The sequence below is a fragment of the Oncorhynchus mykiss genome, chromosome 27 (assembly GCF_057628025.1).
Source record: "Oncorhynchus mykiss isolate SJ-2025 chromosome 27, ASM5762802v1, whole genome shotgun sequence".
Taxonomy (NCBI): Eukaryota; Metazoa; Chordata; class Actinopteri; order Salmoniformes; family Salmonidae; genus Oncorhynchus; species Oncorhynchus mykiss.
The window spans coordinates 25,645,836-25,671,352 of record NC_143048.1 but is presented as its reverse complement, the minus strand read 5'-3'; the positions used below and the strand labels follow the sequence as shown (position 1 = coordinate 25,671,352).

The window sequence follows — 25,517 nt, the reverse complement described above, 5'->3', positions numbered from 1 at the left end:
GCAAATGAGGTGAGAAGGGAGGTAAAGGCAAAAAAGGCCTTGGTGGCAAGGTAAATACAATATAGCAAGTAAAACACTGGAATGGTAGTTTTGCAATGGAAGAATGTGCAAAGTAGAAATAAAAATAATGGGGTGCAAAGGAGCAAAATAAATAAATAAATTAAATACAGTTGGGAAAGAGGTAGTTGATAGGGCTAAATTATATGTGGGCTATGTACAGGTGCAGTAATCTGTGAGCTGCTCTGACAGTTGGTGCTTAAAGCTAGTGAGGGAGATAAGTGTTTCCAGTTTCAGAGATTTTTGTAGTTCGTTCCAGTCATTGGCAGCAGAGAACTGGAAAGAGAGGCGGCCAAAGAAAGAATTGGTTTTGGGGGTGACAAGAGAGATATACCTGCTGGAGCGTGTGCTACAGGTGGGAGATGCTATGGTGACCAGCGAGCTGAGATAAGGGGGGACTTTACCTAGCAGGGTCTTGTAGATGACATGGAGCCAGTGGGTTTGGCGACGAGTATGAAGCGAGGGCCAGCCAACGAGAGCGTACAGGTCGCAATGGTGGGTAGTATATGGGGCTTTGGTGACAAAACGGATTGCACTGTGATAGACTGCATCCAGTTTGTTGAGTAGGGTATTGGAGGCTATTTTGTAAATTACATCGCCAAAGTCGAGGATTGGTAGGATGGTCAGTTTTACAAGGGTATGTTTGGCAGCATGAGTGAAGGATGCTTTGTTGCGAAATAGGAAGCCAATTCTAGATTTAACTTTGGATTGGAGATGTTTGATATGGGTCTGGAAGGAGAGTTTACAGTCTAACCAGACACCTAAGTATTTGTAGTTGTCCACGTATTCTAAGTCAGAGCCGTCCAGAGTAGTGATGTTGGACAGGCGGGTAGGTGCAGGTAGTGATCGGTTGAAGAGCATGCATTTAGTTTTACTTGTATTTAAGAGCAGTTGGAGGCCACGGAAGGAGAGTTGTATGGCATTGAAGCTTGCCTGGAGGGTTGTTAACACAGTGTCCAAAGAAGGGCCGGAAGTATACAGAATGGTGTCGTCTGCGTAGAGGTGGATCAGAGACTCACCAGCAGCAAGAGCGACCTCATTGATGTATACAGAGAAGAGAGTCGGTCCAAGAATTGAACCCTGTGGCACCCCCATAGAGACTGCCAGAGGTCCGGACAACAGACCCTCAGATTTGACACACTGAACTCTATCAGAGAAGTAGTTGGTGAACCAGGCGAGGCAATCATTTGAGAAACCAAGGCTGTTGAGTCTGCCGATGAGGATGTGGTGATTGACAGAGTCGAAAGCCTTGGCCAGATCAATGAATACGGCTGCACAGTAATGTTTCTTATCGATGGCGGTTAAGATATCGTTTAGGACCTTGAGCGTGGCTGAGGTGCACCCATGACCAGCTCTGAAACCAGATTGCATAGCAGAGAAGGTATGGTGAGATTCAAAATGGTCGGTAATCTGTTTGTTGACTTGGCTTTCGAAGACCTTAGAAAGGCATGGTAGGATAGATATAGGTCTGTAGCAGTTTGGGTCAAGAGTGTCCCCCCCTTTGAAGAGGGGGATGACCGCAGCTGCTTTCCAATCTTTGGGAATCTCAGACGACACGAAAGAGAGGTTGAACAGGCTAGTAATAGGGGTGGCAACAATTTCGGCAGATAATTTTAGAAAGAAAGGGTCCAGATTGTCTAGCCCGGCTGATTTGTAGGGGTCCAGATTTTGCAGCTCTTTCAGAACATCAGCTGAATGGATTTGGGAGAAGGAGAAATGGGGAAGGCTTGGGCGAGTTGCTGTTGGGGGTGCAGTGCTGTTGACAGGGGTAGGAGTAGCCAGGTGGAAAGCATGGCCAGCAGTAGAAAAATGCTTATTGAAATTTTCAATTATGGTGGATTTATCAGTGGTGACAGTGTTTCCTATCTTCAGTGCAGTGGGCAGCTGGGAGGAGGTGTTCTTATTCTCCATGGACTTTACAGTGTCCCAGAACTTTTTTGAGTTAGTGTTGCAAGAAGCAAATTTCTGCTTGAAAAAGCTAGCCTTGGCTTTTCTAACTGCCTGTGTATAATGGTTTCTAGCTTCCCTGAACAGCTGCATATCACGGGGGCTGTTCGATGCTAATGCAGAACGCCATAGGACGTTTTTGTGTTGATTAAGGGCAGTCAGGTCTGGGGAGAACCAAGGGCTATATCTGTTCCTGGTTCTAAATTTCTTGAATGGGGCATGTTTATTTAAGATGGTTAGGAAGGCATTTTTAAAAAATATCCAGGCATCCTCTACTGACGGGATGAGGTCAATATCCTTCCAGGATACCCCGGCCAGGTCGATTAGAAAGGCCTGCTCGCTGAAGTGTTTCAGGGAGCGTTTTACAGTGATGAGAGGAGGTCGTTTGACCGCTGACCCATTACGGATGCAGGCAATGAGGCAGTGATCGCTGAGATCTTGGTTGAAGACAGCAGAGGTGTATTTAGAGGGGAAGTTGGTTAGGATGATATCTATGAGGGTGCCCGTGTTTAAGGCTTTGGGGAGGTACCTGGTAGGTTCATTGATAATTTGTGTGAGATTGAGGGCATCAAGTTTAGATTGTAGGATGGCTGGGGTGTTAAGCATGTTCCAGTTTAGGTCGCCTAGCAGCACGAGCTCTGAAGATAGATGGGGGGCAATCAGTTCACATATGGTGTCCAGAGCACAGCTGGGGGCAGAGGGTGGTCTATAGCAGGCGGCAACGGTGAGAGACTTGTTTTTAGAAAGGTGGATTTTTAAAAGTAGAAGTTCAAATTGTTTGGGTACAGACCTGGATAGTAGGACAGAACTCTGCAGGCTATCTTTGCAGTAAATTGCAACACCGCCCCCTTTGGCAGTTCTATCTTGTCTGAAAATGTTGTAGTTTGGAATTAAAATGTCTGAATATTTGGTGGTCTTCCTAAGCCAGGATTCAGACACAGCTAGAACATCCGGGTTGGCAGAGTGTGCTAAAGCAGTGAATAGAACAAACTTAGGGAGGAGGCTTCTAATGTTAACATGCATGAAACCAAGGCTATTACGGTTACAGAAGTCGTCAAAAGAGAGCGCCTGGGGAATAGGAGTGGAGCTAGGCACTGCAGGGCCTGGATTCACCTCTACATCGCCAGAGGAACATAGGAGGAGTAGAATAAGGGTGCGACTAAAAGCAATAAGAATTGGTCGTCTAGAACGTCTGGAACAGAGAGTAAAAGGAGGTTTCTGGGGGCGATAAAATAGCATCAAGGTATAATGTACAGACAAAGGTAAGGTAGGATGTGAATACAGTGGAGGTAAACCTAGGTATTGAGTGATGAAGAGAGAGATATTGTCTCTAGAAACATCATTGAAACCAGGAGATGTCATTGCATGTGTGGGTGGTGGAACTAATAGGTTGGATAAGGTATAGTGAGCAGGACTAGAGGCTCTACAGTGAAATAAGCCAATAAACACTAACCAGAACAGCAATGGACAAGACATATTGACATTAAGGAGAGGCATGCTTAGTCGAGTGATCAAAAGGGTCCAGTGAGTGGAGAGGTTGGTTGGACACAATCATGAAGTGGAACGACATTTATTGGATATTTCAAACTTTTTTAACAAATCAAAAACTGAAAAATTGGGCGTGCAAAATTATTCAGCCCCCTTATGTTAATACTTTGTAGCGCCACCTTTTGCTGCGATTACAGCTGTAAGTCGCTTGGGGTATGTCTCTATCAGTTTTGCACATCGAGAGACTGAATTTTTTTCCCATTCCTCCTTGCAAAACAGCTCGAGCTCAGTGAGGTTGGATGGAGAGCATTTGTGAACAACAGTTTTCAGTTCTTTCCACAGATTCTCGATTGGATTCAGGTCTGGACTTAGACTTGGCCATTCTAACACCTGGATATGTTTATTTTTGAACCATTCCATTGTAGATTTTGCTTTATGTTTTGGATCATTGTCTTGTTGGAAGACAAATCTCCGTCCCAGTCTCAGGTCTTTTGCAGACTCCATCAGGTTTTCTTCCAGAATGGTCCTGTATTTGGCTCCATCCATCTTCTCATCAATTTTAACCATCTTCTCTGTCCCTGCTGAAGAAAAGCAGGCCCAAACCATGATGCTGCCACCACCATGTTTGACAGTGGGGATGGTGTGTTCAGGGTGATGAGCTGTGTTGCTTTTACGCCAAACATAACGTTTTGCATTGTTGCCAAAAAGTTCAATTTTGGTTTCATCTGACCAGAGCACCTTCTTCCACATGTTTGGTGTGTCTCCCAGGTGGCTTGTGGCACACTTTAAACAACACTTTTTATGGATATCTTTAAGAAATGGCTTTCTTCTTGCCACTCTTCCATAAAGGCCAGATTTGTGCAATATACGACTGATTGTTGTCCTATGGACAGAGTCTCCCACCTCGCAGCAAAAGGTGGCGCTACAAAGTATTAACTTAAGGGGGCTGAATAATTTTGCACTCCAAATTTTTCAGTTTTTCATTTGTTAAAAAAGTTTGAAATATCCAATAAATGTCGTTCCACTTCATGATTGTGTCCCACTTGTTGTTGATTCTTCACAAAAAAATACAGTTTTATATCTTTATGTTTGAAGCCTGAAATGTGGCAAAAGGTTCGCAAAGTTCAAGGGGGCCGAATACTTTCGCAAGGCACTGTATATGGACGGAATTAATCGTACAAAAGGACCAATTGTGATGTTTATGGGACATATTGGAGTGTCAACAAAAGAAACTCGTCAAAGGTAATGCATATTTTATATTTTATTTCAGCGTTTTGTGCAGCGCTTGCTACGCTAGCTCTTTTGTTTACTACTGGTGAAGATGGGTGCATGCTATCAGATAATAGCTTCTTATGCTTTCGCCAAAAAACATTTTAAAAATCTGACATGTTGGCTGGATTCACAACGAGTGTAGCTTTAATTGAGTATCTTACATGTGTGATTTAATGAAAGTTTGAATTTTATAGCATTTTATTTGAATCTGCGCTCTGCATTTCCCCTGGCTATTGGCCAGTTGAGACGCTAGCGTCTCCCTATCCTCAAGAGGTTTTTAACAAATAACTTGTTATTATTTGTTTAATAAAATGTTTTAAAAAATTAGATATTGATTGTGACTTTCACCATATGTGTAAATGGAACGCTGTCAAGAAAGACATTTTGCGATCAGACTCACAAACAGCACACATGAGGAAAAGAAAACCCCAATTCGGTGTGTGCTCGAGTTGAATCTCCCAATTTGCCGGGTGGATCTGGTACTCTTAAAACTTGGACAGGGTTGGCAGGTCTGTCTCTTCTCTTTATCTCTTCTCTCTGTCTCACCTCTCTGTCTCTTCTCTCCTCAGTGAGCTGAGCAGATCATTGCAGATGTGTCCCAGGATCCAACGCTACCTCAGACAGAGGATCACCCCTGCCCAAAGTGAGGGTGGCCAACACAAACACACTCAAACAAACCCTCGTTCTCTATCTCCCTCCTCTAGCTCTCTGAAACCAGGCAATTTCTCCACACTATTTATATTCACAAACTATCTCTATCATTTCAAAATAATGTCAGCTGACAAGGTAGAAATCTGTCATTCTGCCCCTGAGCAAGGCAGTTAACCCACTGTTCCCCGGGCGCTGAAGACGTGGATGTCGATTATGGCAGCCCCCGCACCTCTCTGATTCAGAGGGGTTGGGTTATATGCGGAAGATACATTTCATGTGAATGCATTAAGTTGTACAATTGACTAGGTATCTCCCTTCCAGATAAATCTAAAATATTGATCTCTTCCCTCTCTTTTCAAGTGCGGCCACAAGGTGGCAGTGTTTTTCCAGTCACACAGTATGAAGGCTGAGGTACGTTGCTAATCATAGAACACCCACTGTCCCCAAATAGTTGGTAAATCTAGAAATACTAGAGTATTATAGAGTCCACTGAGCTATATGGAGACATTGGTATGTGGTGTATATGAAAGTTACTGATTTATTTTCTATGCAGGATGTCATGAGGCTGTACTATGTCTGCACAGCCCCTCACTGTGGACACCGCTGGGCAGAGTGAGGAGGATGAAGAGGAGGTCTGATGTATGCATCCACAGTCTCTGCTATTGCCCAACAGTCCACCATGTCTCACTGGGGTTCACTGTTGCTGAAAACAGAAAGACTGGTGGTTGTGTGGGCCTAAAATACCTAAAATGCCAAATCAGAAACTGTTACAGGAATACTAACTTTGTGTGTTAAATCTTCATCATCTTGTTGGAGTGTACGTACAGGAACTGCTAAGATTTGTATGGACCATTTAAATGCCATTTCTTACCATGTTGTGGAGGAACACCTGTTGGGACATTATTGTGTTAATGTATTAGCTCTAGTACTTTTTTACATGTATTTGAAATGAAAAAAGACAAACTTTTGTTGTGAAATGCTTCTGTTTTCTTTCAAAAACTTGATTGAAAGACTTTTCTAAGACTGCATGCCACTGTTGTGTATTTGAAATGTTTCCTGAATTTCCATTGTTACGCAATCATGTGACCTGATCTCTGTTGTAATACTTGCATCCAAAAAAAAGATCTGAAATATAGAAGGTATTATCTTTTATAGTTGGGCATATGAAATGTTACTCTTTAGTGGTGTAGCTTCGACTTCCCTTTTTGTATCTAGGTGTAACGGATGTGAAACGGCTAGCTTAGTTAGCGGTGGTGTGCGCTAAATAGCGTTTCAATCGGTGACGTCACTTGCTCTGAGACCTTGAAGTAGTAGTTCCCCTTGCTCTGCAAGGGCCGTGGCTTTTGTGGGGCGATGGGTAACGATGCTTCGTGGGTGTCAGTTGTTGATGTGTGCAGAGGGTCCCTGGTTCGCGCCCGGGTGTGGGCGAGGGGACGGTCTAAAGTTATACTGTTACATAGGCATATCTTTTTGGCCACTGCAGTGTATTTCCAAATGTGTATTTTTCAATGCGTTTTAGACCCACTGAGTGTAATAGTGTCATTGGGAAAAGCATGAGTAATATGATTGGCATGCACAAGAAAGGAAAGTACGCAGAACATGTAATAACCCGCTGGAGAAACACAGTCCACACACCCTTTAACAATATGTTGTTAACAAGTCACTTATTCTAAGGAACGTCAAGGAAACTGCCTCTTTTCAATGACCTCTAGCGACGAAATGAAAAATAATTCTGGATAGTATAATACATGGACGTAAGAGTCACTGGTAAGGAAGTACCTATATGAGTTCTGTCGAAAGGTAATGATTTCTGATGATACTTTGTTATGAATGGGTAAACTAAAGTGAATTGTTAGGTCTACAGTTTGGATATGGTACAGATTTACTGTGGTTAGTTACCCATGTGTATGTATTTCAATAGAGGTGGTTACTCGGGGACAGTGGGGAGCAGCAGCAATGCCGGGAGATCCTCAAGTATCCTGCTCAAAGAGTTGTCATACACCACACGGCACTGCATTGCGGGGGCATCCAAGAATGTATGGACCAGCTCATCCACATACAGAGAATGCATATGCAGGATAGGAACTTTGATGACATTGGATACAAGTGAGTGACCTCTCCTTTCCAAGTATTTTCCATCATTCATTGTGTTAGGATAATACTATATGCATAATAACTGTTTTCTGGTATTTGCAGCTTTCTTATTGGGGGAGATTGCACAGTGTATGAGGGCCGTGGCTGGGGTGTTATGGGCACACATACCAAGGGCAACAACCACAACTCTTTGGCCATTGCCTTCATGGGCAACTTCAACAGTAAAAAACACAATATTGGACTTTCCATCTCCCGGTCCTTACAGTGAGTAAGGCATTGGTACCAATGGGTTATGCTTCTCTGTTTCATCTGTTAAACAGCTCCTGCAGTGTGGGGTTTCCCAGGGACATTTTCACCCTGTATTTATCCTACTTGGGCACAGAGACTTGAGGGACACCGAATGTCCTGGGGAGAGACTATATGCTGCACTAAAACATCTCAAATCCCCTGAACATAACATCATCCACAGACTCAATTGCTACTGGTTCGAAAGACAGAGAGAGTTGGCTGGTGGAAGAGATTACCCAGAACATCGTAGCCATGGCCGATACTAGCAGGGTTACCTAAACTCGGTCCTGGAAATTGATGTGCAAACAGATTCTGAAATTATCTGTTGTAAGTTGCCACCCATTCACAGTGTAATTGTAGAGGTAAAATATTAAAGTTGTAAAATGCATCTGTTTAGTAGAAATATTAAGACTAAACGTTATTATTTATTTTGGTATTCACATAAAATTGTCCACATACCATTATATTCATTTTTCTATGAGTGTGCTGCTATAAAGTTTTCTAGGAAATAAGAACTGAGAAAGGTGTAAGAGTAACTCACATGAATAGAGTAAATACAAAAAAATATGCTGCTGAACAAATACTAACTATTGACAGAAAACTGGATGGGACTTCAGTTTTGGGTGGCCAAAACATATTGTCCTTGTGTTGTGCTGGATGCGTTTAAGCTTTTGGAATTTAATTGAAATGGCTTCGCAAATCATACAAAAAAATAAATAAAACATAATTTGTCAAAGGGAGAAAAGCTTGTAGGCCTACCTGTAAATGTTTCAACATTGTAAGCGATGTTTAAAGGCACAACATTCCAAACAAGTGTACTCTTGTATTGCATGGTGTAGGATTAAGGGGGAGAAAAGAGAGGAAAATATGAAACATAAATGCAGCTTCATGCTGTACGCCTTGACGTTACAACAAATCTTACTTGTCAACTATTGTGCAGGAAGCCGCATGCCCTGCAGGCAGACGTCTAGGCGTCACAAGCTGCCCCGCACCTATGTCTCTTTTAAATTCTCTGTTTGTTTACTTACCTTAAGAGTTTACCTCCTCCTGAATTACTTACACACCTTCACCTAATTCGTCTTTGATTGGCTGTTTGCCAGGTTATTGTGTAAACAGATGGAAAGGAGTAGAAAGAGGCAGTAACAAAGGGCGAGACGCAGGTGAGAGGTTTGAGTGTCACGCTCCTCGGAAGTGTTATAATTGAACCTGTGAGTTCATCGGTCAGTCAGTGAAGTTGGCAGCGCACGAGGGGCGCATTTTGTCTTTCGCACCCTAATACGTTGTGCGTCTTATTTCGTGGATTTAGACATTCCTTCTCTTCGGACTGCCAGACACCGTGGGAACTGGGTGATGTTGAATATGGAGGATTTGAAAGCCCCTGTCAGATTTTTCAACAAGTCTTCATTCAGCATCAGCAGCCTGCTGTTTCGACGAGAGGGAGTGATGAGTGACGACGGCACCGCACTGGATGGGATCCTTTCCCGATGCTCCAAGCCCCTTTCCAGAAAACACATTTCTTCGGGGCTATCTGCTAGGCCTAAAGAAGTTAGTGCTCAAGATGGAAAATATGATTTACATAGAGACAAAAACTGTGATAATACAGAATACGTCGTCCAAGAGGACAAACGAGTCTCCAGAAATGGCAAAAGGGAAGACGGAGAAGATACGGAGAGAGTTGGAGAGGTGAAGACATGTGGAGGAGTAGAGGGAAAAGCAAAACCGGAGAAACCTCCTTTCAGCTATAACGCTCTGATAATGATGGCTATTAGCCAGAGCCCGGAGCGAAGGCTTACCCTCAACGGCATTTATGAGTTCATCATAGGTAATTTCCCTTACTATCGAGAAAATAGACAAGGATGGCAGAATTCCATCCGACATAACCTGAGTCTGAACAAGTGCTTTGTCAAAATACCTCGCCATTATGATGACCCAGGCAAAGGCAACTACTGGATGCTTGACCCTTCAAGTGAGAACATGTTCATAGCTGGCACAACTGGTAAACTCCGGTGCCGTTCCACGGCGGGCACCCGGGCAAAGCTGGCAATTAAACGGGATTCCCGTTTGACCACCACTGCCGCCGGGCTGGCGTTCCCTGGGTCATTTTATTGGCCGGTGCCATCGTTTCTAAACCTTCAACATCCTGCGCACTCATACCCGGGCACAGGGTCATATGTAGGGCCCCATCAGTCCAACTATGCCACCTCGATCCTTTCTCAACGGTCACACCACACCACCGTGAGTGCCATAAATGCTAGGGCAGACCGACTCTTCCAAACAAACCAAGAGTCGTCTTATGTTGGCATGAGTGGAGGTACGCAGTACTGTCGCCATCACCAAATGAGCGCAGCCACAACATTCGCCTCTTCATCATTGCCATACACTTTGTCTCTCCCTAACCCTTGTTCCTTTAACCTGCTCTCCGGACAAGCGAGTTATTTTTACTCGCATCACCAGGTACCCCACCCGGTGACGTTCAATGCATGGTGCCAGGAGGAGTACCCCTCATCCAAGGCATCTCCTGCCGGACACATTTACTCCGGAAAGAATGGACCATCGGATTGCTTGGGGAGTTTATGCATGGAGTTCCCTAATTATTTTCTTCCAAGCAGCCACACGAGCACCCTCAACACCAATCTTTCTTGGGATGCAGGGAAATGACCATATTTAATTTTATATTTAAATTAAAAACGTATGTTTCCCTTTAAGTATTGTATCTTTCTAATGTCTACCAATACTGCGAAATTGATTTAAATAATTGATGTGAGTTTGCTATTATCCAAATAGTCCTATCTGTCTTTGGAAAGAAAACGTTTATTTCATCATCCGTTTTTAAATAATCGCCATTCACGCTTGAATGTGCAATTTCCATCTAAACGTATTACTAAAAACACCACTCACCATTTCAAATTTTTTTCAGTGCAATAACCTAGAATAATGTTGTATTATTTCACGAATAATGGGCAATATTTGTGGTGCGTTCAGATAATTAAAAGTGTATTTTCCTTTGATAGCATTTCGTTAGTAGCCTTTTAAAATACCAAATATAATACCAACTATACGTCACAAGATGAGAGATGCTGTAAGATAGTTTCACAATGGTGAATGATGTCGTAAAAAATACAACTATTTGGCATCTGTTAAGCTAATTAACAGGGCCGTTTAGGCTACTTTTACGCACAGGCTCATCACGCGCTGACATTTGTATTCGTTTTTTCGTTCTTGGTGTCGTAACTCCGTTTTGCGATTTTTTAGGCCTAAGTCTTAGGGATGTTGGCTATATGGAACATCATTTAAAATATATATAAAATAATGAAAATAACTTGTACAACAGTGTCCCATGAGTGCTCTCCAGATATCTGTAGAAAACTGGCGAGATTGTCCAATGATAGCCTTATTTCCATTAATATAAATTGAGAAATTGATATGCTTGAACAATTCACTGTTAACTTAAAACAAACTTAAAATAACAATCGTCTTCTTAAATGTCCTCTATCAATCGTATTGCTTGAGGAAGGATGTGCGTAATTTATTTAAAACGAAATCTTTAGTCACGTCTGGAAAGGTATTGGAATAAAGTATTTACTCTGATGCAACTAAAATAATGTATACATTAGAAACAAAAATCAATAATTGTTTTGATACTCCAGGATTAAAAATAAAACATTGGCTAAGAATTTTCTCTTCTGCACTAGTCTATTTCGTCAAAATCAAAACTATAGGGATTGTCTCCATTTGTGTCTCAATATGAACACAATGCTGTGTTGAGCATTTCCTACGTTTTAGAATACAACTCAACTAAATACAGTGGCAAGAAAAACCCTTTGGAATTTGCGTAAATTGGTCATGAAATTTGATCTGATCTTCATCTAAATCACAACAATAGACAAACACAGTCTGCTTAAACTAATAACACACAAACAATTATACTTTTCATGTCTTTATGGAACACACCATGTAAACATTCACTATGCAGGGTGGAACAAGTATGTGAACCCTTGGATTTAATAACTGGTTGACCCTCCTTTGTCAGCAATAACCTCAACCAAACGTTTCATGTAGTTGCAGATCAGACCTGCACAATGGTCAGGAAGAATTTTGGACCATTCCTCTTTACAAAACTATTTAAGTTCAGCAATATTCTTGGGATGTCTGGTGTGAACCGCTCTCGAGGTCATGCAACAGCATCTCTGTCCGGTTGAGGTCAGGACTATGACTGGGCCACTCCAGAAGGCGTATTTTCTTCTGTTGAAGCCATTCTGTTGTTGATTTACTCCTGTGTTTTGTGTCGTTGTCATGTTGCATCACCCCAACTTCTGTTGAGCTTCAATTGGCGGACAGATAGCCTTACATTCTCCAGTAAGATATCTTGATAAACATGGGAATTCATTTTTTCCGTCTATGCTGTCCAGGCCCTGAGACAGCAAAGCAGCTCCAAACCCTGATACTCCCTTCACCATACTTTACAGTTGGGATGAGGTTTTGATGTTGGTGTGATGTGCCTTTTTTTCTCCACACACAGTGTTGTGTGTTCCTTCCAAACAACTCAACTTTAGTTTCATCTGTCCACATAATATTTTGCCAGTAGCACTGTGGAAAATCCAGATGCTCTTTTGCGAACTTCAGATGTGCAGCAATGGTTTTTTTGGACAGCAGTGGCTTCTTCTGTGCTGTCCTCCCATGAACACCATTCTTGTTTATAGTTTACCTTATCGTAGACTCGTCAACAGAGATGGTAGCATGTTCCAGAGATTTCTGTTAGTCTTTAGCTGACACTCCAGGATTCTTCTTAACCTCATTGAGCGCTCTGTGCTCTTGCAGTCATCTTTGCAGGACAAACTCCTAGGGAGAGTAGCAACAGCGCTGAACATTCTCCATGTATAGACAATTTGTCTTACTGTGGACTGATGAACATCAAGGCTTTTAGAGATACTTTTGTAACCCTTTCCAGCTTTATGCAAGTCAACATTTCTTAATCTTGGGTCTTCTGAGATCTCGTTTGTTCGAGGCATGGTTCACATCAGGCAATGTTTCTTGTGAATAGCAAACTCAACATTTTTGAGTAGTTTTTAAAGTGCAGGGCAGCTCTATCCAACATCTCCAATCTCGTCTCATTGACTGGACTCCACATTAGCTGACTCCTGACTCCAATTAGGTTTTGGAGAAGTCATTAGCCTAGGGATTCACATACTTTTCCCAACCTACACTGAATGTTTAAATTATGTATTCAATATAGATAAGAAAGATACAATAATTTATGTGTTATTAGTTTAAGTTATTCGTTTAAGCAGACTTTGTTTGTCTGTTTGTTGTTGTGATTTAGATGAAGATCAGATCTAATTTTATGACCAATTTATGTAGAAATCCAGATAATTCCAAAGAGTTTGCATACTTTTTCTTGCCACTTTATGCTTTGAGAAATGCTTCATCCCAGAGGTGGTGACTATGTTCTGCATGATTTGTACTATATCTACACTAGCTATTTTTGTTATCTTTTTCCCTTTAAAGCGTGCAAATGTTTGTGTACAGGGAACTCTATGCATGTCATACATATACTGTAGGCTATATGTGTAATAATGTGATCCATTTTATAATGTGTGTGCAATAAAAACAAAAATAGTGATATAAAAGTGATGAGTTGAATGACATATGCATTCAAAACATAACAGTCGGTTCTGTGATACTTGAGGTACAGGAAGTGAGTATCAAGGAATAAACACACACACATTCCCCCAGCCCATTCAACACGTTTCTGTGTCAGACTCACGGTCATATTTAGACAGAAACTTCAATAGCACCTGTTGAAGAAACCCACTATTACCACCACAAATAGCCATGCTGCTGTATCGGTAAGTGTTAAAGTTCTAAAGCAGCCATTTTTATCTCAATATCAAGCATTTCTGGGTAACAATTAAGTACCTTACTTTATATATTTTTTTTATTCAAATGGTAAAAAAATAAACAAAAATAGCTTCCTAGCAAAGAGAAATTCCTCAAGCAATAATTTTGCAAGGACTGTCTGGGAGTGGAGAGGGGAAAACTGAAAACTAGCTGTTTTTGGCAGAGAGGATTGGAACTCTCTTTCCTATTGGTCAATTAACTAATTTACTGCATGGTGATGTCACCAGGCAGACCAAAACTCAATGCTGTTTCAGTGTAAGAGCTGTTTGAAAATACTGCCTGATATTTCAGCCTGTTTTGCTAGGATGATCTTCATTTTCATAATTTCAAAGCATTAGTCCATCCTCATATTGTGGAAATAAACACTATATGAACAAAAGTATGTGGACACCTGCTCGTCAAACATCTCATTCCAAAATCATGGGCATGGAGTTGGTCCCACCTTTGTTGCTATAACAGCCCTGTTGGGAAGGCTTCCACTAGTTGTTGGAACATTGCTGGGGGGGACTTGCTTCCATTCAGCCATTCAGCTCCAGTCAGCGTTCCAGGGTTGAGGTCAGGGCTCTGTGCAGGCCAGTCAAGTTCTTCCACACCAATCTCAGCAAACCGTTTCTGTATGGACCTTGCTTTGTCCACGGGGGCATTGACATGCTAAAACAGGAAAGGGCCTTCCCAAAACTGTTGCCACAAACCTGGAAGCACATGCTAAAATAGGAAAGGGCCTTCCCCAAACTGTTGCCACAAACCTGGAAGCACAAAATCGTCGAGAATGTCATTGTATGATGCAGCGTTAAGATTTCCCTTCACTGGAGCTAAGGAGCCTGAACCATGAAAAACAGCCCCAGACAATTATTTCTCCTCCACTAAATATTACAGATGGTACTATGCATTGGGGCAGGTAGCATTCTCCTGGCATCTGTGAAACCCAGATTCATCTGTAGGACTGCCAGATGGTAAAGAGTGATTCATCACTCCAGAGAACCCCTTTCCACTGCTCCAGAGTCCAATGGAAGCAAGTTTTACACCACTCCAGATGACGCTTGGCATTGCGCATGGTGATCTTATGCTTGTGTGCGGCTGGTTGGCAATGGAAAAAAATTCATGAAGCTCCCGACAAACAGTTCTTGTGCTGACGTTGCTTCCAGAGGCAGTTTGCAACTCGGTAGTGAGTGTTTGAAAGGAGGACAGATGTTACGCGCTTCAGCACTCGGCGGTCCCATTCTGTAAGCTTGTGTGGCATACCACTTTGCGACTGAGCCATTTTTGCCCCTAGATGTTTCCACTTCCCAATAAGAGCACTTACAGTTGACCGGGGCAGCTCTAGCAGGGCAGAAATTTGATGAAATGGCTTGTTGGAAAGGTGGTATCCTATGACGGTGCCACGTTGAAAGTCACTAAGCTCTTCAGTAAGGCCATTCTACTGTTAAATTTGGTCTATGGAGATTGCATGGCTGTGTGCTTGATTTTATACACCTGTCAGCAACAGGTGTGGCTGAAATAACCGAATCCACACGTTTAGGGTTATCCACATACTTTTTTATATATACTTTATACAAACATTGTAAACTCATTGACTGCACTGGGCCTTTAAGACCATCAAAGTTCAAAACTGAAACTACATAGGTGTGATAATGGGCAGACTGTGATGTATAGTGAGCAAGATAGATAGATAAACATCACAGTCTGGCTGATCTCATTGATCTACTTCTACTGTTTTGCCTGCACGTGACATCACCACCTGATGAATTTTCCCTCACCTTTCTTGGGGCTCATCTGAGATATAAGTTAACAAAAATAGACGTGTGAGGACAAAGTTGAAGACAGATTTCTGGAAGTTTTTATTTTGTTATTTCACCTTTATTTAACCAGGTAGGCTAGTTGAGAACAAGTTCTCCTTTGCAACTTGGCCAAGATAAAGCAAAGCAGTTCAATACATACAACAACACAGTTACACATGGAATAAACAAACATACAATCAATAATATAGTAGAAAAATCTATATACACCATGTGCAAATGAGTAGGATAAGTGAGGTAAGGCAATAAATAGGCCATGGTGGCAAAGTATTTTACAATATAGCAATTAAACACGAAGTGTGCCTCTATCAAACAAAATAGACTTCATAGGGACTGTAGCCACCTTTCCTAGACGGCTGCGGTTAGACAAAGATACTGCTCTTAGGGTGGATCATGTAACCTTACACCAACACTGTTGGCAAACTTAGCATCTAGATACAAAGATTATAATAACATTTTCATTACTCACATGAGTAAATCTGGTATAGAGATAGAGAGGGAGAGAGTGAATCAACAGGTAAGCTAGTACAGAATGGGGCTTTGTGTATCCTGGGGCAACTGTAATTACGGTCCTGTTTGCTGTTAATTCAGTAATAAATAACAGCTATCCTCTGACAGGCGTTGATAATAACCCCACACCTCTGAATCCCTCAGCCAGCAGACTCACAGTACCACAGGGAAGAGAGTAAATCAACATGAGGAGAGGGACTGAGGCAGGCTTCAAGATGCGTCTGAGCACTCAGGGGCAGCTTGTGCTCACCAAGACCCTGTAGCTAGACCACACACACACACACACACACACACACACACACACACACACACACACACACACACACACACACACACACACACACACACACACTCACACACACACCTTGACATAGGTGTATGGACAGCTAACAGTCTAAAAAGCCCACTTTACAAGAAACAGTCAAAAATCCCAGCCCTTCTGGAATAATTCATCCGGGATTTATGGGAGACATTAAGGAAGTGAGTGAGTGAAGAGGGGCATGTCTAAGCTATTTGGTATGTTTCATAATGATAGTCAAGCACTGTAAATCAATCCACCCTGTGAAATAAGGTTGGGAATCTCCTGTGTGTTTTAAGTATCAAATTACATGTTCTTTCTCTCACAAATAATAGTTTTCTTCTAAAATCATCTTGAGATTAAATACGAATAAGCTCTAAATTATAGTTAATTTACTCTACTGCATTCTACAACTGAGACAGCATTTACATCATTGGATAATTAATTAAAATGTATTGCATACTTAATTCAAATTTATCCAGATAATCTATTCTAAATAAATGTTAAGGAAACCCGGAAGTTATTGTAATATTTTTAAACGGGACCCGGAAGCCGTTGGACAGACAACACACGAGTGTGGCGTTGGAGCGATTAAAGAAGCCGGGAAAAAGCTAATCTATTTACTAGCTAGTTTCACTGCTAAAATCGCCATTCGTTGAAGAAAATATGTAAGTACTTTAAAAAACCAATGTGTGCTTTGTTTGGATACAGTAAAACAGACCTCATCACTGTGGAAAGATGTGTAGCTAAATTTGGCTAGCTGGCTGGCTAACGATAGCTGTTCGTTACCCATCCATGATGATCTAACGTTATTAGCGACAGTAACTAGTGTAGCTAGTTAACATGTATTGTAGATTACCCATAATGATCATAATAAAAATAGGAACTTATTAGCCAGCAAGCTAATACATTGGCCTCTTCATGTTAAACAGTTTTCAAACTTTGTTAGCAGCTAACTGTTGGTCTGAATTAACTTTAGTTGTGTCAAGTCGCCATCATCATCATCATGATGTCTATAAACAATGTTTGAATTGCCTGGAGTTGAACTCTGTTAACAATGAGTATCCTCAATAATCCTTCCAGGAGCCTGTTAAATAAACCCAAGTCTGAGATGACTCCTGAGGAGCTCCAGAAGCGGGAGGAGGAGGAGTTCAATACTGGGCCCCTGTCTGTGCTCACCCAGTCTGTCAAAAACAACACACAGGTCCTCGTCAACTGCCGAAACAACAAGAAGCTACTTGGCCGTGTCAAGGCATTTGACAGGTATTTATGTAGTTAGGCCACTGAGTTGGGAAGTCATCCATTGGAGTTATACAGTTAATCACAAATGTCCAGCAAATAGAGACACAAGATAATGTCTGCATTTTGTCATCACATGTTACCTATATCCTCCCAAATGCTTCATTCTTAATACTTTTTGGTTAACTGCATACATTTGTATTCCCTTCTCAATGCAGACACTGCAACATGGTCCTGGAGAATGTGAAGGAGATGTGGACAGAAGTTCCCAAGAGTGGCAAGGGCAAGAAGAAGTCCAAACCAGTAAACAAGGACCGTTACATCTCTAAGATGTTCCTGAGAGGAGACTCTGTAATTGTGGTGCTGAGAAACCCCCTCATCACAGGAAAATAGACTGTTAATTTGCCCACTTCACCTGTCTTTGTCAAATAGATGATGGCAGGCAGTGGGTTGACTGTCATTATGTGAAGATTATGTTTTGTTTTGAGTCAGAGAGGAATCTGAGCTGTGTGTTTAGAATTTAGTGTGAGAAAATGATAACTTCACTCTTTGGATTGCTGATTAGGATCGTTCTTGGCATTCTATTTTGTTTAGGGTGCTCTTTTAGTTTTTCATTTTAATAATAAAAGATGAGAAGTATGGTATTCAAAGTGTTGTATGTTTACACACTCTTAGCCAGATGTATTCTCTACTGTATGTTCTATCTCAAAATCATTTCAGGCTCGAAAGCAAGGGATATGTTAGGTTGAACAGCACTCTGACTCTTGACTCCTCTTTCTCCTTCCTTCTCTCCATCCTCTAGCCTGTTTCCCCTGGCAGAAGCTTGGGTGTCAGTGTTGATTTCAGACGGCAGCTCAATATGTGACAAACTGCCGTTTTAAAGACCCGTGCATTATAGATGAGACCAGATGTGATGACCGTCACTTCACACCCCGCTCTGTTCTCCGTATCATCTTGTCCCTCGCTGTGGCTCACCCTCTCCTGACCACTTTGTTAGCTAATTGTCGCAATAGCATCTATTTCTTCTCAAACAGTTGGCACTTAAACCAGTGTGGTTGGCTTGTGTGCCAAGGTTATTTCCATTAAGTGGCATATATGCAAGAGCACAATCATTTTCATTAAATCACATGTCTGAATTAACAGACTGCATGTGTCTTTAGGTTTGGTCAAAGGTCAGAGTATTCCCTGCTGGGCATAAATAACAGGACAGTTAGTTTTACATAAATCTAATTATGTCTTCATGATTGGCATCCTCTAACCTTTAGAGTCCCAGAGGAGGAGGGACATGATAAATTAACATTGTTGAGGAATTTTGGCAAACACTTCCTTTTCTCCAAAATAACAAGTTTCCCATCTTGAATGTTGTGAAGTTGATGCCATTTTCATTTCAAGTTTAATTGAATGTGCATTGGAATTTTAGCATGTTTGCAGAGCTGTCAGAAGCAAGATCTCACAGTTCCCTGTATGCAATTTAGCCTAAATCTCACTCAGTCTTAAGTGTTGATCCCTACTCCATATTTCCCATTGGGGCGAGTCCTCTTATATAACTATTGTGCTTCTCTATTCCCACAGCTACTCCATTCCTATTCATGATTGTTGTTCTGCATCATATGCTTTCTGCTTTTGAGAGTTTTCCCATGCTCTTTATTGGCCCACCTAGCCCTTCAAAGCCTGGGGCTGTCCTCCAGGTCTCCCCCATACGAAGGAACATATCTTGGGCAAATACATCCTCTTCATGTCCCACACCCGCTTTCCCTGTTATCTGCTCACCCTAAGGGTCCCTGTACCTGTGGTATCACTTTGTGTGTGGGTGGTGCTGCTCTGTCTGATTTACAGCCCTTGGGTGAAGCCTTCTGGGATTGGGATATGTGTAAGCCAACTCATTATGTATCTGATTAGAAATGGGAGAACATTCCCATTTATCATTTTTTGTTCTCTTACTGCAGTAGTTCATGTTATCACCCAACAATACAGTATATTACTGCAGTAGTTCATGTTATCACCAATAATACAGTATATTACTGCAGTAGTTCATGTTATCACCAATAATACAGTACATTCAATCTCTTGAGTGTTCTGTTTAGTTACAAACATGCACACCTATTCATTCATTCCTATTGAGTTCTAGAAAAGGGTGCCATGTCTCTTTACGTTAGACTTCTTGAGTCCAGTTCCCTCCAGATTTTGGGGTGTGGATCTTCAGCAGGAAGGGGGATGTTTTATTCAGTAGGCAGCTGGGGCAGAAGGCGCGTAAGAGGGGAAGTGTGATTATGATAGCATTCGGGCATGTGTCGATACTCCGCGCAACGCAACACCCTCGCCCGGCATGAGGCACACACTCGCCATCGATCGTGCCCGGTAACCCGAGCTGCCACAGTTTGTTTCCAAGCAGCTCCATGGTCGGGGTGTCAGTGCAGCGAGGCAGGTGGAGAAAGAGTGATAGAGTAGCAACTCTATAACACAGCAGTGGAGGCTGCTGAGGGGAGGACGACTCATAATAATGGCTGGAACGGAGCGAATGGAATATTTGATACATGCCACTTATGCCGCTCCAGCCATTACAGTCCTCCCCAATTAAGGTGCCATCAACCTCCCGTGACACACACTTGAGGTCACCTCATCCCAGTGAAAAAGTGATGCTACCCCACACATCAAGGCCAACATTATTTAATTATTTTTTTGTTAATTTAATTAGGCCTAAATATAGAAGTATTAATACATAGACATCCCATATGTTACTGGCAGACTAAAGGAAAATGTGGGGACACAATGTGTACTGCTACATGGCCAGGCCAGCTATGTTGCTCTGCTATGTGTTGTTCTTGTTCCTGTTATCAATCAGATAAAGGTGCAATTATAGACTACATAGAAACAAAATTATTTTCTGTATACAACCTGACTGGAATGTTTGTTTTCTCTAACAAAATAGTAGGTCTAAACTTCATCAATGTCAACCCATAAAACCATTCTCCTCTTAATTAAAACCTGTAGTATATTCTGCCATCTAGCGGTGTATATTAGTATTGTATGTTGTTTGGCCGCCCAGTAGAGGGCTTGCTTAAACTTTTTAACTACTGCAGGCTACATGAGTGCAGAATGCGGAGCAACACTCAAGGTGCGTGTCAAACACCACCAGTCTACAGACGAACAAAAAGTTAAAGAGGGATACCTCTAAGGTTTGATAAAGCATTGTCCCCATGAAGACAAAATGAAGAGTTTCAGCTGTGTATCTTCCTTAAGATAGACCTATCTTCTTCCACTGTGCAGTGACTTACATATTTGAGGTGATCCTCCCCAATTCCCCTAGTAGAGGTCATAGACCTAGTCTGAGTCAACTCATTTGGGCTAAATTTCTTTAGCTTCCCTCTGCCTGGCGACCAGCCCAGATCTCAAACACGTAGTGTCTCTACCCCTCCCCCGCTCTCCTGTCCACACACACTACTTTTAACTGAATGGCATATTATTATAATTAAAATGTTCTTATGAATCTAGGCTGTATTAACAAACAATCTTTTGGACATTGTGTTAGGTGAGAAGATCATTACCTTGTCTCACCTGTTTCTGAAATTTCCTGAAAAATAATCTGTGGTCAAAATAACTTGCATATGGTTCTATTATCTATTATGCGCAGTGAAATAATCCATGACCCATATTAATCCCTATTAAAATGTACTCAAGCCCCCTGCCTCTACCACCATTCCAGTTTTTCCCCAGACTAATTTTCAATCTCTTCTCTCATTTTTGCTACAGTCCTAGACTCACTGACATGAGGGCACACACACACACACACACACACACACACACACACACACACACACACACACACACACACACACACACACACAATGTACCCGAGTATTCCTTTTATTTATCACTCTCCAGCCGCTCTAACATAACCTTGGTCTCTACCTTAATCTAACTCTCATATTATCTAATCACTGGTGTCCAAGTCCATCAGGCCCCATGTGAAACTGTGCCAACTATGGAGAGAGCTGACGTCACACTGTGGAAACATGGTACAGAGGACAGGAGGGGAGAATCCTAACATTACAGCACGGTCTTCTTCTGGGTGAACCACTTTCTGGGAGTAGAGGGACTGTCTTTGACACACAAATACGTTTTCATTTTCTCCCCAGTCTTCCACAAAATTACATGCTTTTCTGAGGAAAACCTGATTCTATAATTAACATGAGCTTGAAAATGTGTACTCTATTTTTGGGTGCAGTTTCAGTAGTGGCCAGCAGAAAGCAGATTGAATGGAGGGTGCTAAAATTGTGTGACAGGCTGTCAGTTGCTCAGTAGATTGTAGAATGGTCAACTGTTGTGTGTGTGTGTGTGTGTGTGTGTGTGTGTGTGTGTGTGTGTGTGTGTGTGTGTGTGTGTATATTAAGGCCTATCAGTGCTTCAGATGTTTACACAAGCCATCGAGACGTAATGCATTCCTCCCTTTTCTGCTCCAGTTCCCTCTCCCCCATACGGAGAAAATACAGTGCTATATTTCATGGTGGTGACAACACTGTTTAATTAAGCAATGAGGCCCAAGGGGGTGTGGTATATGTTCAATATACCACAGCTAAGGGCTGTTCTTATGTGCCTGAACACAGCCATTAACCATGGTATATTGCCATATATCACTAACCTGAGGTGCCTTATGTCTATTATACACTGGTTACCAACATAATTAGAGCAGTAAAAATAAATGTTTTGTCATACCCGTGGTATATGGTCTGATATATCACGGCTGTCAGCCAATCAGCATTCAGGGCTCAACCCACCCAGTTTATAATTCACTTGCATCCTGCCAATGAACAGTCCTTAGTCGTGGTATATTGGCCATATACCACACCTCCTTGGGCCTTATTGCTTAAATAGTCTTTCCCATTATCTTCCTCCTTCATTATGTATGAAGTTAGTAGGCCTATAGTGGTGGCAGGTAGCCTAGTGGTTAGAACGTTTGGCCAGTAAACAAAAGGTTGCTGGTTTGAACACCTGAGCCAGGAGGGCTCCAGGTGCACTGTACATCTGGTACATCTCCAGGTGCATCTGGTGTATGTGGCAATATAATTATTTGTTTTAGCCTACATTGAGTCTACAGCTAGTTTCTTAAACTTACTTGTCTCACCATTATTAACGTTATGTGCACAACGTTGACTATAGATAGGGCAGTCATGTTTAGTGCAACAGGCCTATGTTGCTTAAATTCAAAGTACAGTATGTTCTCAACTTTCCACCAACTGCCTTGAACACCCGAATTGGAGTTCTGCCTTTCAACCACTAGGGAAAGGCAGAGTGGTGTGGATTTTCCCCAAGGTTAGTGCTATCCGGGATCCTTGGGACATGGACATCCCTAGCCAAAACCCAAACCTTAACCCACTTAAAACGTGCACTTCAATGGGGGGTAGGGACGTCCTAAGGATCCCGTATTGCAATAATTTTTTTCCTAACTACATAGAGGAGGGGCCGGTGAACATGGAAAGAAAGCCTACTTCGAATTGAAAGCTGGAGGCGGGTTGAGTTTAAACACCAATTAAATTACACAGACCGAGAAGGTCTGGAGAAGATTCACAGCATTATCGATCAACGTTCCCATGTTGACAAAATTGAGAAAGAGGCTTTAGTTTGTCCTGACAGTGTTCGTTCGTGTATGGTAGTCTGTTTAGAAAGGAGAGATGAGTCTTGGATCCTGATTGGAGTTGGCAAGCGCGCTCCACTACTGTATCCAGTCTTTCAACTCCTCTCTCCCCGAAACCAGGAAATCATCGAGGTGTGCTTCTCTTTATCCTGCTTGTGGATCGTAGGCTATCCCTTTACGTGTATATAGATGTGTATCTTGCCGATATCGTCGTTTTTATTTATTTTTTTTGTTTTTGAACCCCGGGCTTAGATCTGAGGCCGAAAAAACTGCATCGGAGAGGATCTCAACTCTCTAACAATGAGGTAAAGCGATTCAAATCTGATCGGTCTGTTCATTTTGTTTTATATATCGATTTTGTGCGCTTGTAGTGATCGAGCATGGCTGGTGCAAGTTTTTTTGTTTTGAGTCATATGATTCATCATATTGTAACTTCGATAGCTCTCGAACTGTTTTGGTAGTCTAGTTTTGACTCGAGATAGCCTAAACATGTCAGCATCAAAGTGACCGCCAGACTAAATCAACTTGTTTCAATGCAGAGCACCTTATACAATGTATCACTTTGTAGCCCATGAGTGAGAGAAGAAAAAGAGAAATGCCAGCTCGAGCGGTGTCTGTCCCCTTGTCATACGGTAGTAGCCTGTTGCTCTGTCATAGTTTAACATATTGTCAAGTGGCCTAATTCCAGTACAATAGGCCTAAGCCTAGAGGGCATTAGACCGGGTAATTTGTACTTTACTTGAATTACAATTTGTGTCCCATGGTGATTTACATGTATCATGGAATCAATATTTATTGTGTCCTATTTGGGACATTTTGGTGGGAAATGGAACTGCTATCTGTAATGGTGCCCTGTGGTAGAGCACGCTGTTGTGTATGCTAGACGTGGAGTTGTCTGGTTAGCTGGCCTGCCATAGTTCCACTGCTAGACATGGAGTTGCCTGATCAGCTGGCCTGCCATAGTTCCACGTATCCATGCAAGGACCCTATTTCCCCCGTAGTTGGCCAACCAGGCCTATACAGACAACCAAATTGCGCCAAGCATGGAACAAGCCAGTCTACGAATTCCACATCCTGTTGCAGCCTGTGAAGTTGGCAATTACACGATTTGAAGTCCTTTTCTGGAATGTTATTTTTTTTCCTGACTCAAACACAATGGCCCCTCGCATATCACCTGGGCCTATGGACATTTGTATTCTATAATCTATCTGGGACTCTATCCACAATGTATATTTGTTGTGATTCTATAACCTGTGCAACAAGTTATTTATCCTTAACCAATCTTGAATCTCTCACTGCTTTTGCAAAACCAAGTTGGGTAAGTAAGGCCTTGTATTGTTTTTAACCTGTTGCTGGTCACTTTGGTTTACTTTGTTAAAGCCAACACTAATTTCTAGGCCTAACGAGTGAATGGGCTCTGGCCCCATCTAAAGAGGTCATGTCATTTACCTTGCTTACATAATGGGTGAGGAATGTAATGTTGTCTGTCATGTAATCAAGTTCAGTATAGTTTAACATATGTGAATGTTGAGACGAGTGTAGCCAGCTGGTTAAATGTGCCATGGTTTCTCCCAATACATGTAGGCCTAGATCCTGAGGTTACCCAAATCTAATAAATAGAAACCTCAGTCAATACATTCAAGGAAGTTTTATTACACAAAGATAACCATATTCTCTGTCCACCCTGGCTGTGCATACATCCTCCCTATAACCATAATCAGCTGAGACAGTTTCCTCCATGTTTCTCTATCTCAGACTACACTGTCACACAGGAAATGCATCAGTCTTCGTTAATGGCAGCTGGAGGATTCATTGTTGTTATCAAAGCGACACCTGCTGTGACTCGTTCCAGGTGTCTGGTAGTAACTGCCGCCCCCCCCCCCCCTTCCCCCCCCCAACACACACACACACACACACCCTTCAGGTGTAAGGTGGGTGTGAAACATTCGATCTAAGAAGTTGCTCCATGCACGGTGTCAAAACATTTTATTTGGTTATGTCACATGTGCCATATACAACAGCTGTAAGGTCTACCTACAGTGAAATGCTGACTTACCATGGTTGGGGTCAATTCAAATTGAAGGGAGTCAATTCAGGAAGTGAACTAAAATTATAATTCAATCATCGAAAAAAGGGAATTTGTTTTCAATGACTTCTTAATCAAATTAAAAGCAGAAGCTATTTTATTTCAAAAGTTTTTTGGTATATATTTTCTGAATTTTAAATTCATGCCACTTCCTGAATTGACAGCTTTCAATTTGAATTGAGCCCAACCTGGTTACTTACAAGCTCTTTTCCAATGATGCAGAGTTAAATAATAAGAATAGAAAACACAAGAATGATGATA

General features: G+C 41.9%; 3 protein-coding genes and 2 long non-coding RNA genes across 8 annotated transcripts in view; 4 read left to right on the top strand and 1 right to left on the bottom strand.

Moving 5' to 3' along the window:
• Positions 1-25,517, bottom strand: part of LOC149971285 (uncharacterized) — a 1,017,865-nt gene that overhangs the window by 972,304 nt on the left and 20,044 nt on the right. The gene's annotated exons all lie outside the window — the stretch shown is intronic.
• Positions 7,045-8,533, top strand: LOC149971286 (uncharacterized). Its single transcript, XR_016492475.1, has 3 exons — positions 7,045-7,182; positions 7,337-7,521; positions 7,612-8,533. It is a non-coding gene; the product is annotated as an uncharacterized LOC149971286 (long non-coding RNA).
• LOC110507140 (forkhead box protein G1-like) lies at positions 9,019-10,549 on the top strand. The gene has a single exon (XM_021586997.3). The coding sequence runs from the start codon at positions 9,148-9,150 to the stop codon at positions 10,453-10,455; it is 1,308 nt and encodes a 435-aa protein (XP_021442672.3). The 5' UTR covers positions 9,019-9,147; the 3' UTR covers positions 10,456-10,549.
• LOC110507846 (small nuclear ribonucleoprotein Sm D2) lies at positions 16,825-18,182 on the top strand. The gene is made up of 3 exons (XM_021588208.3): positions 16,825-16,967; positions 17,383-17,562; positions 17,757-18,182. Coding segments are annotated over exons 1-3 (357 nt in total). The 5' UTR covers positions 16,825-16,965; the 3' UTR covers positions 17,932-18,182.
• LOC110507842 (vasodilator-stimulated phosphoprotein) overlaps positions 22,819-25,517 on the top strand; it is a 32,470-nt gene continuing 29,771 nt past the window's right edge. For 2 of the 3 annotated variants that reach the window (XM_090223757.1, XM_021588201.3), the window contains exons 1-2: positions 22,819-23,302; positions 23,423-23,475. In XM_090223757.1, the coding sequence (XP_090079883.1) occupies positions 23,471-23,475 (5 nt within the window). In that variant the 5' untranslated portion in view covers positions 22,819-23,302; positions 23,423-23,470. The remainder of the gene's footprint in view (positions 23,303-23,422; positions 23,476-25,517) is intronic. The other variant, XM_090223756.1, reaches the window with a different exon arrangement.